Source organism: Procambarus clarkii, chromosome 48 (assembly GCF_040958095.1).
Source record: "Procambarus clarkii isolate CNS0578487 chromosome 48, FALCON_Pclarkii_2.0, whole genome shotgun sequence".
Classification (NCBI taxonomy): domain Eukaryota; kingdom Metazoa; phylum Arthropoda; class Malacostraca; order Decapoda; family Cambaridae; genus Procambarus; species Procambarus clarkii.
This window is the reverse complement of record NC_091197.1, coordinates 1,962,696-1,976,860: the sequence shown is the minus strand read 5'-3', so window position 1 is coordinate 1,976,860 and position 14,165 is coordinate 1,962,696. Positions and strand designations below refer to the sequence as shown.

Below are 14,165 nucleotides of genomic sequence, written 5' to 3'. Positions count from 1 at the left end.
TTCAGTATCAAGATAGTTTACAAATGGAATGCATTAGGCAGTGATGTGGTGGAGGCTGACTCCATGCACAGTTTCAAACGTTGATATGACAAAGCCCAATAGGCTCAGGAATCTGTACACCAGTTGATTGACAGTTGAGAGGCGGGACCAAAGAGCGACAGCTCAATCTCCGCAAGTACAACTAGTCGAGTACTAGGTGAGTACGGCAGTAAAGAACCTCACGTTGAGAACAACCTCATCGCAACAGCCGTCTCACAACTACTACCAAAAAAACACCTTATACCAATCACAACCTAAGACAATCACATAACATAACAATCACACAACCTAATAACAATCTGACAATAACCATACAACTCCATAACAGTGTCGCAAGACTTACCTCTTACCAGTCCCAGTCAGGTAGGTATTTGTGCCCTGTAGAGTCATAGGCCCCGGGTTGCAGCCCAGGATGCGAGTGATACGAGGCGTGATTGACGTTATCTTGGCAATAAACGCCGCCATTCCCGATATTTGGTAGCTGACGGTGTTGAGCAGTTGCTGGTTCTTTGCTAAATGTGCAGTGAACTTACAGTACCTTAATACAGTACCAATACCATGTAAGACTGGGAATTGGGTCCTTAATGGACGTGCAGTTTGTATGGTTTATCTTCTCGATGACTGCACGAGTACGAATGTTGAGAATCAAGCTTTAAAATGTTTATCGTTCTTCGCTGTAGAGGAGCGGCGACTAAAAAGCGGTGTGTGTTAGAGGTCGACCGTAGGGCGAGATGTTGTTCACTCCGGGCCGACGAGGGACACAATGTTGATGTCATCAGCTGATCGCTGGTGCTCATGCGACCAGGCGGTTGTTGTCCGGTCTTCGGCTGCCACTCTAAATTACAGAGCACGGATCCCCACACATATTTCCACCATTTCTGGTAGAAAACTTGTATGTTTCGTATATAAATATAACTGCTCACTATTAAAATCACAATATAATGCTATTAACAGTTAAAAATCTGCCCGAAACGCTGCGCGTACTAGTGGCTTTACAAGATTGTAAATACTATGTTATGTATTCTCTCTAACTCAATGTACCTTCTTGTATATAAATAAATAAATAAATAAAACATTAAATCTTCTACTTAACAGGCATATAGTTATTAAATGACGTTTAGTGATGTGATAGACACAAGGCACTTGTTATCCACACCACTGAATTGTAAATCCATCCTTCTGAAGATGTCTACCTCTAACACACGCCGCTTTTTATTTATTTATTTATTTATTTATTTATATATATATATACAAGAAGGTACATTGGGTTTGTGAGAATACATTGGATAGTACAGTATTTACATTCTTGTAAAGCCACTAGTACGCGCAGCGTTTCGGGCAGGTCCTTAATCTAACAGATAATTTTAAGTAGGTAATTTCTATCAGAATTGATAAATGATAAAGATACATTGCAAGAGAAAAATGAGATGAGAGAGCTTAGTAAGTATATTAAAGCACATTGTTATATTAAAGCTCTGATTGATTACATTGACAGCTTGATTAGTAATTTAAACAAGATTAATAGACACCATACAGCAGATTGACAGCACATATAAGACAGCAATGATCACAATGGTAAAGATGTTCAGATTGGGTACATAAAGATTGGGAGACTGGGTAGCAATTAATACAGTGCAATTTTAAGGCAAAAAGTGAAAAACTATGAAGATGAAATTAGGTACTTTTTAGTATTGATTTTGAATGATGTAAAAGTTGGACAGCTTTTCAATTCAGTAGGGAGTGAGTTCCATAAACTGGGTCCCTTTATTTGCATAGTGTGTTTACACAGATTAAGTTTAACTCTGGGGATATCAAAGAGATATTTATTTCTGGTGTGGTGATAATGGGTCCTATTACATCTGTCCAGGAAGAGTTTCAGACAAGGATTTGCATTTAAGAACAGGGTTTTGTAAATGTAGTTGACACAAGAGAATTTGTGGAGTGAGATTATGTTTAGCATGTTTAGGGAGTTAAACAAGGGGGCTGTGTGTTGTCTGAAAGCAGAATTTGATATTATTCTGATAGCAGATTTTTGCTGGGTGATGATGGACTTGAGGTGGTTTGCAGTGGTTGAACCCCATGCACAGATACCATAGTTGAGATAGGGATAGATTAGTGCATAATATAGAGAGATAAGAGCAGAGTTATGTACATAATATCTGATTTTGGAGAGTATACCAACTGTTTTAGAGACTTTCTTAGTTATGTGTTGTATGTGGGTACTGAAGTTGAGTCTCTTGTCTAGGAATAGGCCAAGAAACTTTCCATCATTTTTATTGCTAATGTTTACATTGTCAATCTGAAGCTGGATTGCATTTGTAGATTTGCTTCCAAATAGGATGTAGTAGGTCTTTTCTATGTTAAGTGTTAGTTTGTTGGTTGACATCCATAAGTGGACTTTTTTTAGTTCATTATTAACATCATTTAGTGTATGTGGGTTGGGGTTATGGTCTTTACTGGTTGGGGTTATATGGTCTTTACTGCAAAAGCATCATAACAAAATAATATAATTTGTGAAGCTATTGTCTTTTAAAGCATTCCGATATTTAAATTATTACCGTAATTCTTACGTAGCCTGGATATTCAACACTAGAGGAGAAAGTACTGCTGGTGACACAGTGGGCTGGTGAGAAGCGGGTCTCCTTACCATCACGGTAGTCGCCCTTGATCTTGAAGACACTCACACCCAGGTACTCCGGAGAGCCTCCGACATGAACACCTTCCTGCTTGTCCACTTCCAGCAGCTGGCGTCCCTCCAGTGAGACGGATGCGTTGGTCACCTTCCCCATCGTCGGCCGTCAGGATGGTGGCCGAGCCATGCCTGCAACACATCACACTCTGAAGCTACCATCCATCACACCTTAACACACCACTACCACACACCAACATACCAGCATAGGAATAAGGGAAGGGAACTGTCATGTTCACAGAAAATGGTACCATCCGTTTTCTATGTGCGGCGGCTGAGACGCCAGAGAGAGGGAAGGTAAACAATAGAGCATACAGGACGCCCGCCAAGCTTGGTAGCTACTAGTCATGTAATCATATTAAGTATTAAAGTCAGTAACCAAGTCATGACTTTACATCAACCCTACAACCAAGACTTCCTCAGTAACACACAAACACCACATTGGCGACGAGGATGAACTGTGAACGCAGGTATTTGTTCAGTTTCAAACACAAGGGAGAAGCATGCTGCCTGGAGGAGGAAGAGAAGCTGTGAGCGCCATACCCGATGCTGTATGCTAACCGATGCTGTGTGCTAACCAATGCTGTGTGCTAAACGATGCTGTGTGCTAACCGATGCTGTGTGCTACCCAAGCTGTGTGCTACCCAAGCTGTGTGCTACCCAAGCTGTGCTGAAGAAACTGTACTGAGGAATCTGCCGACGTTGTGTACGAAACGACGCTTTGATGTGTACAAAACCTGATGTTTTGGTTACGAAACGACGCTTCGTGCTACAAAATTCATCACACTGAACTGACTGCTGTACCAACTGCTGCACCAACTGCTGCACCAACTGCTGTACCAACTGCTGCTGTACCAACTGCTGTGCCAACTGCTGTGCTGCTGCTGTGAGTAGGAACAACACATGTACACAAGGGCTAGGTAAGAAGTCAGTTGCTGCTATATTGTGCACTGTTGTGAACTTTTGCATTAAAATGCTTGTGTGCTTTGCAAAATTAAAGTAATTACAGTGAATTCTTGACTAACATATACAGTGCAGTAAGTGTTTAATATTCTGAGGAACATTTAAGTGATAAGTTACATTTATTCAGTAAAAATGGCAAATATACCTCAGTTTCCTGCATTTGATCCTGACTGTGACCAGACAAACCTGTCACAGAGGTGGGTCAAATGGCTTAAAAGGTTTGAAAATTTGTTGATAGTTTCTGACATCAAAAGTGCTGAAAGAAAGCGTGCCTTTCTACTTCATTATGCAGGTGATAGAGTTTGTGACATCTTTGACACACTGAAAGACACTGGTGGTGCCAAAGATTATGACACTGCCAAAGCCAAACTAACAGAGCATTTCAAACCAAGGCAAAATACTGCTATGGAAATTATGCATTTCAGGAGAGCAAAACAACTCTCTAATGAAACTGTGGATCAATACCACACACGTCTGCAGGGTTTAGCAGCCCATTGTGAGTTTGCTGATGTTGACAAAGAAATCAAACAGCAAATAATTGAAACATGCACATCTACACGTCTCCGTCGAAGAGCTCTAGAACTTGTTGATGATGACAGTTCTCTTACCAAGATACTGGATATTGCTCGTCGAATGGAAGATGCTGCACGTGATGCTCGTGTCATGGAGTGCATTGCCAATAACGGTGCTGCCACTGTTACTAACAGTGATGAGGTATGTAAAGTTCAGGGAGGACATCGTAATCAAAGAAGACATGCCAAACCTAACAGTAAATTTAGCCGAGAACCACGTCACAACTGGGGTCAAGGAACAAGGCTCAAGCAGTCACAACGACCCACATCAGAGGGTGTCAACAATAAATGTTACAATTGTGGAGGAGACTACCCACACCAAGATAATGTTTGTCCTGCTCAAGGTAAGAAGTGCTATGAGTGTGGAAAACTAGGTCATTTTGGTGCTATGTGTCGTTCCGCACTAAAGAAACCACAGTCAATGAATAAAAGCACTGTACGAGGATCAGGTCATAGGGGTCGAGGTGGTAAACACAATATTGCACCTCATATCCAGAATGTTAATAATGTACAAGACAACATTTCATTACAACCAGTCTCAGATGACAGTGAATGTGATTATACTTATGGAGTACAAGCAATCACAGAATGGAATGATCTTCCAAACAACCCAGAGACATGTGTATACATTGCTGGTATTTGTCTCAAGGTTCTCATTGACACTGGATCAAACATTGACACCATTGCTGAGTGCCACTATGAGAAATTTAAAAAACAGTTCCCAAAGCTTGAGAACTATAATGGCAAAGCCACTGCCTATGCTTCAAAGGTAGCCTTGCCAGTGATTGGAACTTTCACTGCAGAGATTAAGTCAAAGAATGCAATGCTCATTACTACATTCCATGTTGTTAGGAATGCAAAGGAGTCTTTACTCAGTTACAAGACTTCAACCAAATTGGGGCTACTTCAGCTTTCTAATGCTGTAGCAGTGGAATCTGCAAACAATGTTGATGGTATTGTTGCTGAATTTTCTGATCGATTTAAATCCATAGGTTGTTATACTGATAGCAAAGTACATCTGCATATCAACCCAGATGTAATTCCAGTTGCCCAACCACATCGCCGACAACCATTCCATACTCGCAAGAAAGTCGATGCTGAACTGGATAGGCTGATAGAACTAGATATCATTGAACCAGTAACAGGCCCAACACCATGGGTAAGCCCAATTGTCACTCCACCAAAGCCGAAGAATCCAGATGAGATACGCATTTGTGTGGACATGCGTGTTCCCAACAAGGCAATAATGCGTGAACGCCATCCTACACCCACTGTAGATGATATGATCTACCGCTTCAATGGTGCAACTGTATTCAGCAAGTTAGATTTAAACAAGGGCTATCATCAGCTTGAACTTGATGATGAGAGTCGCTTCATCACAACGTTTACGACACATCGAGGTCTGTATAGGTACAAGCGCCTGAGTTTTGGTATTAACAGTGCTGCCGAGGTATTCCAGCACACCATCAGCCAGGTATTGCAAGATATACCTAATGCTGACAACATGTCTGATGACATCATTGTTTATGGCCGTACCCAAGCTGAACACGACAAAGCTCTTCGTGCAACATTGCAACGCTTACGAGAAAAGAATTTGACGCTAAGCCGAGCAAAGTGTGAGTTCAATCAACATAAAATTGAATTCTTTGGACATGTACTTAGTGACAAAGGTCTGTCTCCAGATCCTAAGAAAGTTGCAGATATCAAGAATGCTGCACCTCCTTCAACGTCCACTGAAGTACATAGTTTTCTGGGAATGGCAAACTACTGTTCTCGCTTCATTCCAGATTTTGCTACCATTACAAAGCCTCTACGTGAGCTCCTGAAGAAAAATGCATCATGGTACTGGAGCGATATCGAGCAAAATGCATTTGATGCTGTGAAAGATGCACTAGTAGAGAATGCGACTGCTGCATACTTTGATCCATCAATGGACACTGAGTTAACGGTGGATGCTAGTCCTGTTGGTTTAGGTGCAGTGTTAGCCCAACACAAACCTGGTCAACCAGATTCCCGAGTAGTAATTGCCTACGCCAGCCGTTCTCTCACAGATGTTGAGCAACGATACAGTCAGACAGAGAAGGAAGCTCTTGCTCTTGTATGGGGCTGTGAACACTTCAATGTGTATCTGCTTGGTGCACCCTTCACCACGATAGTCACTGACCACAAACCGTTGGAGACCATCTTCAATAATCCAAAGTCCAAACCACCAGCTCGCATTGAGAGATGGGCTCTTCGTCTGCAACCATACAACTTTACGGTGAAATACAAGCCGGGTGCAGGCAATCCCGCTGACTACATCAGTCGACATCCTGCCAACAGTTTCACCATCACCAAGCATCAGCAAGTTGCCGAGGAATATGTACACTCTGTAACCTGTGATGCAGTCCCTAAGGCTCTTACTCTTGATGAAATCCGTACTGCAACCCTAGAGGACCCAACTCTGCAAGCAACAGTGGATGCATTGACTAAGAAAAAGTTTCCACGCATCCCACCCTCAGGAGTTGACCAAGATGCATTCAAAGCACTTGAACGCTTCCAGACAGAATTAAGTGTTACGCAACAACGCGACACTGTGCTGCGAGGTACTCGTATCGTGATTCCAGCTGTTCTCCAGCAACGTGCTCTGAAGCTTGCACATCAAGGACACCAAGGTCTTGTTAGGACGAAACAGCTGCTACGAGAAAAGGTGTGGTTTCCTGGCATTGATCGTCAAGCAAAGGATATGCATGATGCCTGTGTCCCTTGCCAAGCTGCAGTGGATACTTCAAGACCAACACCTCTACAACCTTCACCACTACCTGCTGCACCATGGATGGAAGTATCAATGGACTTCTGCGGACCACTACCAACTGGAGAGTACTTGATGGTAGTCATTGATGATCACTCACGTTATCCAGAAGTAGAAATCATCAATTCCACATCTGCAAAGGCCGTCATCCCGAAACTCGACAAGATCTTTTCAAACTTTGGCATTCCTGAAGTTGTCAAGACAGACAATGGACCGCCATTCAATGGACAAGACTTCGTCAACTTTTCTGAGCATATTGGATTCAAACACCGCCGTGTGATGCCACTACATCCTCAAGCAAATGGAGAAGTTGAGAGATTCATGCAACCTCTCATGAAAGCGGTACGCTGTGCTCATGCCGAAGGACGATCCTGGAAACAAGCTATGTATGCTTTTCTCAGGAACTACCGTGCAACACCACATGGAACACTGGGCAAGTCGCCTGGCGAACTTTTAGTTGGACGTCCTATGAGAATCGCACTACCCGTCATGCCAGCCGAGGTAACGGATAAACGTCTCGCTCAGAAGGATGCACTAGCCAAGGGCAAAATGAAAATTGCTCATGATCAACGTGCAAAGGAACAGTTCATAAAGGTTGGTGACACTGTTCTCGTTAAAAAGAAAAAAAGAGGGAAAGTTAGATATGCCGTATGATACAAAACCATATAAAGTGATTAGTGTAAAAGGAACTATGGTAACAGCTAGTAATAGAGATAATAGTATAACACGTAATATGGCCTATTTCAAAGTGATTCCAACTAGTGTAGAAAATGATGAAGTGCAAAGTCGTGCAAAAGAAAAAGAAAAAAATAGTTATAACCCGACAAACAATTCATCAAGGGATGTTATTGCATTTAAGGACTCTCGTCCTAAACGTCATGTTAAACGCCCTACACGATTTGATGATTAATTGTGTTCCTATGTAATGAAAAGTATTTACTTATTATGCTAAACTAAATTTAATATTGTTTGAATAATGCAGATATCTCATTCAATATTTTGTAACTTTGTATTACAGTTTCTTTCATGTTTGTTTAACATTGCATATGTATTTTTAACATTGAAATCCTTTGTGGAAAAGATTAAGATTCAGATGTTGTTTATTCAGGTAAGGTATATACATACAAGTGATGTTACATTAATGGATTGATATATAGATAGAGCTAGTACATACAATGCCTAAAGCCACTATTACGCAATGCGTTTCGGGCAAGAAAAACATTAATATCTAGAACTTAATACTAATTGAGCATAAAGAATAAAAGGTGTTGAGAACAAATACAAATAAAGATAAAAAAAAGGGGAACATGACTGAAAAAGCAGCACAAATAAGTTGTTTAAATTCTTTGTGTGCTTAATTAATGTTAAATGTATGCAGTATCTCTTGATATGGTAATAACTTACTTTGTGTCAATAACTTTGCTTTGTGCTACAAGTATGGTAGACATCCTGTATTCATTCTTTTTAAAGAAAAGGAGGGATGTCATGTTCACAGAAAATGGTACCATCCGTTTTCTATGTGCGGCGGCTGGGACGCCAGAGAGAGAGAGAGGGAAGGTAAACAATAGAGCATACAGGACGCCCGCCAAGCTTGGTAGCTACTAGTCATGTAATCATATTAAGTATTAAAGTCAGTAACCAAGTCATGACTTTACATCAACCCTACAACCAAGACTTCCTCAGTAACACACAAACACCACAGGAACTATCAGGAGACAGTGCCAAATCATTACGACTATATAGAACTTGTCCACTGAATGCCGACCTGCACAAAGTGAGACCGTCGCTCTACCGTTCAACCCATGTGGTTGGGTGTATGGATAAAGGAAACTGCAGCTTATAAATGAGTAAAAATAGGAGGCAGCCTATATCTATATCCACCCAACCTTATTTATATATATAAATGTCTAACCTATGCTTGAAACAATCAAGTGATATTATGTCTATTATGTTTCCTTGTACTAATTTGTTTAAAAAAATAACAACCTTGTTTCCAAACCTGTATTTTTCCAGGTCCTCCCTGTAACACATTAGCACCACATATCACTCAACCATCACCACCCATTACACTGTAAATCCCACATCACCACCCATTACACTCTAAAACCAACATCACCACCCATTACACTCTAACCAACATCACCACCCATTACACTCTAAAACCAACATCACCACCCATTACACTCTAACCAACATCACCACCCATTACACTCTAAAACCAACATCACCACCCATTACACTCTAACCAACATCACCACCCATTACACTCTAACCAACATCACCACCCATTACACTCTAACCAACATCACCACCCATTACACTCTAAAACCAACATCACCACCCATTACACTCTAAAACCAACATCACCACCCATTACACTCTAAAACCCACATCTTGAGGTTATCTTGAGATGATTTCGGGGCTTTAGTGTCCCTGCGGCCCGGTCTTCGACCAGGCCTCCACCCCCAGGAAGCAGCTCGTGACAGCTGACTAACACCCAGGTACCTATTTTACTGCTAGGTAACAGGGGCATAGGGTGAAAGAAACTCTGCCCATTGTTTCTCGCCGGCGCCTGGGATTGAACCCAGGACCACAGGATCACAAGTCCAGCGTGTTGTCCGCTCGGCCGACCGGCTCCTCAATCATTATCACCACCAATGGCTGCCCTGCCTGCCCACATCATCAATCATTATCACCACCAATGGCTGCCCTGCCTGCCCACATCATCAATCATTATCACCACCAATGGCTGCCCTGCCTGCCCACATCATCAATCATTATCACCACCAATGGCTGCCCTGCCTGCCCACATCATCAATCATTATCACCACCAATGGCTGCCCTGCCTTCCCACATCATCAATCATTATCACCACCAATGGCTGCCCTGCCTGCCCACATCATCAATCATTATCACCACCAATGGCTGCCCTGCCTGCCCACATCATCAATCATTATCACCACCAATGGCTGCCCTGCCTGCCCACATCATCAATCATTATCACCACCAATGGCTGCCCTGCCTGCCCACATCATCAATCATTACACCACCAATTAGACTAACACACCACCATCCATTATCCCACAATAACCATCCACCACACTAATAAACCACCTTCACACTGTAACAAAATCATTACATTATAACACCACACGTTGTTATACATATTATACATAACATACATATTATACAACTGAAAGTGGCGGTGGGTCACATTTTGCCCAAACCCCCTTGCAGTTTTCAAAATATCCCAAACATCCCAAATCCGATACCTGAGCCATATTTTGGAGCCAAATTCTGGCTCTCTGCACGTATTTGCAGTTTGAAATTCCTACTTTTATACTGAAAATATACCAATTACTGAAAGCGGCGGTGGGTCACATTTTGCCCAAACCCCCTTGCAGTTTTCAAAATATCCCAAACATCCCAAATCCGATACCTGAGCCATATTTTGGAGCCAAATTCTGGCTCTCTGCACGTATTTGCAGTTTGAAATTCCTACTTTTATACTGAAAATATACCAATTACTGAAAGCGGCGGTGGGTCACATTTTGCCCAAACCCCCTTGCAGTTTTCAAAATATCCCAAACATCCCAAATCCGATACCTGAGCCATATTTTGGAGCCAAATTCTGGCTCTCTGCACGTATTCGTAGTTTGAAATTCCGGCTTTTTATACCGAAAATATGCCAATTACTGAAAGCGCCGGTGGGTCACATTTTGCCCAAACCCCCCCTGCAGTTTTCAAAATATCCCAAACATCCCAAATCGGATACCTGAGCCATATTTTAGAGCCAATTTCTGGCTCTCTGCACGTATTCGCAGTTTGAAATTCCGACTTTTTATACCGAAAATATGCCAATTACTGAAAGCGGCGGTGGGTCACATTTTGCCCAAACCCCCCTGCAGTTTTTAAATTATCCCAAACCCGATACCTGAGCCATATTTTGGAGCCAAATTCTGGCTCTCTGCACGTATTCGCAGTTTGAAATTCCGGCTTTTTATACCGAAAATATGATAATTACTGAAAGCGGCGGTGGGTCACATTTTGCCCAAACCCCCCTCCAGTTTTTAAAATATTCAAAACATCCCAAATCCGATACCTGAGCCATATTTTGGAGCCAAATTCTGGCTCTCTGAACGTATTCGCAGTTTGAAATTCCATCTTTTTATACCGAAAATATGATAATTACTGAAAGCGGCGGTGGGTGACATTTTGCCCAAACCCCCCCTGCAGTTTTTAAATTATCCCAAACATCCCAAATCCGATACCTGAGCCATATTTTGGAGCCAAATTCTGGCTTTCTGCATGTATTCGCAGTTTGAAATTCCTACTTTTTATACCGAAAATTTGCCAATTACTTAAAGCGGCGGTGGGTCACATTTTGCCCCAAAACCCCTGCAGTTTTCAAAATATCCCAAACATCCAAAATCCGACACCTGAGCCATATATTAGAGCCAAATTCTGGCTCTCTGCACATATTCGCAGTTTGAAATTCCGGCTTTTTATACCGAAAATATGCCAATTATTGAGAGCAACGGTGGGTCACATTTTGCCCAAACCCCCCTCCAGTTTTTAAAATATTCAAAACATCCCAAATCCGATACATGAGCCATATTTTGGTGCCAAATTCTGGCTCTCTGCACGTATTTGCAGTTTGAAATTCCGACTTTTTATACTGAAAATATACCAATTACAGAAAGTGGCGGTGGGTCACATTTTGCCCAAACCCCCCTTCAGTTTTCAAAATATCCCAAACATCCCAAATCCAATACCTGAGCCATATTTTGGAGCCAAATTCTGGCTCTCTGCACGTATTTGCAGTTTGAAATTCCGAATTATATACTGAAAATATACCAATTACTGTAAGCGGTGATGGGTCACATTTTGACCAAACCCCCCTGCAGTTTTCAAAATATCCCAAACATCCCAAATCCGATACCTGAGCCATATTTTAGAGCCAAATTCTGGCTCTCTGCACGTATTCGCAGTTTGAAATTCCGGCTTTTTATACCGAAAATATGCCAATTATAATGGCGGTGGGTCACATTTTGCCCAAACCCCCCTGCAGTTTTCAAAATATCCCAAACATCCCAAATCCGATACCTGAGCCATATTTTGGAGCCAAATTCTGGCTCTCTGCACGTATTCGCAGTTTGAAATTCCGGCTTTTTATACCGAAAATATGCCAATTATTGAGAGCAACGGTGGGTCACATTTTGCCCAAACCCCCCTCCAGTTTTTAAAATATTCAAAACATCCCAAATCCGATACATGAGCCATATTTTTCTGCCAAATTCTGGCTCTCTGCACGTATTTGCAGTTTGAAATTCCGACTTTTTATACTGAAAATATACCAATTACAGAAAGTGGCGGTGGGTCACATTTTGCCCAAACCCCCCTGCAGTTTTCAAAATATCCCAAACATCCCAAATCCAATACCTGAGCAATATTTTGGAGCCAAATTCTGGCTCTCTGCACGTATTCGCAGTTTGAAATTCTGACTTTTTATACCGAAAAAATGCCAATTACTGAAAGCGGCGGTGGGTCACATTTTGCCCAAACCCCCCTGCAGTTTTTAAAATATCCCAAACATCCCAAATCCGATACCTGAGCCATATTTTGGAGCCAAATTCTGGCTCTCTGCACGTATTCGCAGTTGGAAATTCCTACTTTTCATACTGAAAATATACCAATTACTGAAAACGGCGGTGGGTCACATTTTGCCCAAACCCCCCTGCAGTATCCAAAATATCTCAAACATCCCAAATCCGATACCTGAGCCATATTTTGGAGCCAAATTCTGGCTCTCTGCACGTATTCACAGTTTGAAATTCCGACTTTTTATACCGAAAATATGCCAATTACTGAAAGCGGCGGTGGGTCTCATTTTGCCCCAAACTCCCCTGCAGTTTTTAAAATATCCCAAACATCCCAAATCCGAAACCTGAGCCATATTTTGGAGCCAAATTCTGGCTCTCTGCACGTATTCGCAGTTTGAAATTCCGAATTATATACTGAAAATATACCAATTACTGAAAGCGGTGATGGGTCACATTTTGACCAAACCCCCCTGCAGTTGTCAAAATATCCCAAACATCCCAAATCCGATACCTGAGCCATATTTTAGAGCCAAATTCTGGCTCTCTGCACGTATTCGCAGTTTGAAATTCCGGCTTTTTATACCGAAAATATGCCAATAATAGAGGCGGTGGGTCACATTTTGCCCAAACCCCCCTGCAGTTTTCAAAATATCCCAAACATCCCAAATCCGATACCTGAGCCATATTTTGGAGCCAAATTCTCGCTCTCTGCACGTATTCGCAGTTTGAAATTCCTACTTCTTATACTGAAAATAAACCAATTACTGAGAGCGGCGGTGGGTCACATTTTGCCCAAACCCCCCTGAAGTTTTCAAAATATCCCAAACATCCCAAATCCGATACCTGAGCCATATTTTAGAGCCAAATTCCGCCTCTCTGCACGTATTCGCAGTTTGAAATTCCTAATTTTTATACCGAAAATATGTCAATTAATGAAAGCGGCGGTGGGTCACATTTTGCCCAAACCCCCCTGCAATTTTCAAAATATCCCAAACATCCCAAATCCAATACCTGAGCAATATTTTGGAGCCAAATTCTGGCTCTCTACACGTATTCGCAGTTTGAAATTCTGACTTTTTATACCGAAAATATGCCAATTATTGACAGCAACGGTGGGTCACATTTTGCCCAAACCCCCCTCCAGTTTTTAAAATATTCAAAACATCTCAAATCCGATACCTGAGCCATATTTTGGTGCCAAATTCTGGCTCTCTGCACGTATTCGCAGTTTGAAATTCCGACTTTTTATACTGAAAATATACCAATTACTGAAAGCAGCGGTGGGTCACATTTTGCCCAAACCCCCCTGCAGTTTTCAAAATATCCCAAACATCCCAAATCCAATACCTGAGCAAAATTTTGGAGCCAAATTCTGGCTCTCTGCACGTATTCGCAGTTTGAAATTCCGACTTTTTATACTGAAAATATACCAATTACTGAAAGCAGCGGTGGGTCACATTTTGCCCAAACCCCCCTGCAGTTTTCAAAATATCCCAAACATCCCAAAT

At 41.9% G+C, this 14,165-nt stretch overlaps 2 protein-coding genes across 2 annotated transcripts in view; both read right to left on the bottom strand.

Annotated features, from left to right (window-relative positions):
• LOC138351010 (endoribonuclease LACTB2-like) overlaps window positions 1-516 on the bottom strand; it is a 36,193-nt gene extending 35,677 nt beyond the window's left edge. Inside the window, 1 exon segment of the mRNA XM_069302481.1 lies at window positions 383-516. Coding sequence (XP_069158582.1) covers window positions 383-504 — 122 coding nt within the window. The 5' untranslated portion in view covers window positions 505-516.
• Window positions 517-786: 270 nt separating this feature from the next.
• Window positions 787-14,165, bottom strand: part of LOC138349732 (uncharacterized) — a 231,884-nt gene continuing 218,505 nt past the window's right edge. Inside the window, exons 6-7 of the mRNA XM_069302480.1 lie at window positions 2,687-2,860; window positions 787-917 (exon numbers count right to left, since the gene is read on the bottom strand). Coding sequence (XP_069158581.1) covers window positions 2,689-2,860 — 172 coding nt within the window. The 3' untranslated portion in view covers window positions 787-917; window positions 2,687-2,688. The remainder of the gene's footprint in view (window positions 918-2,686; window positions 2,861-14,165) is intronic.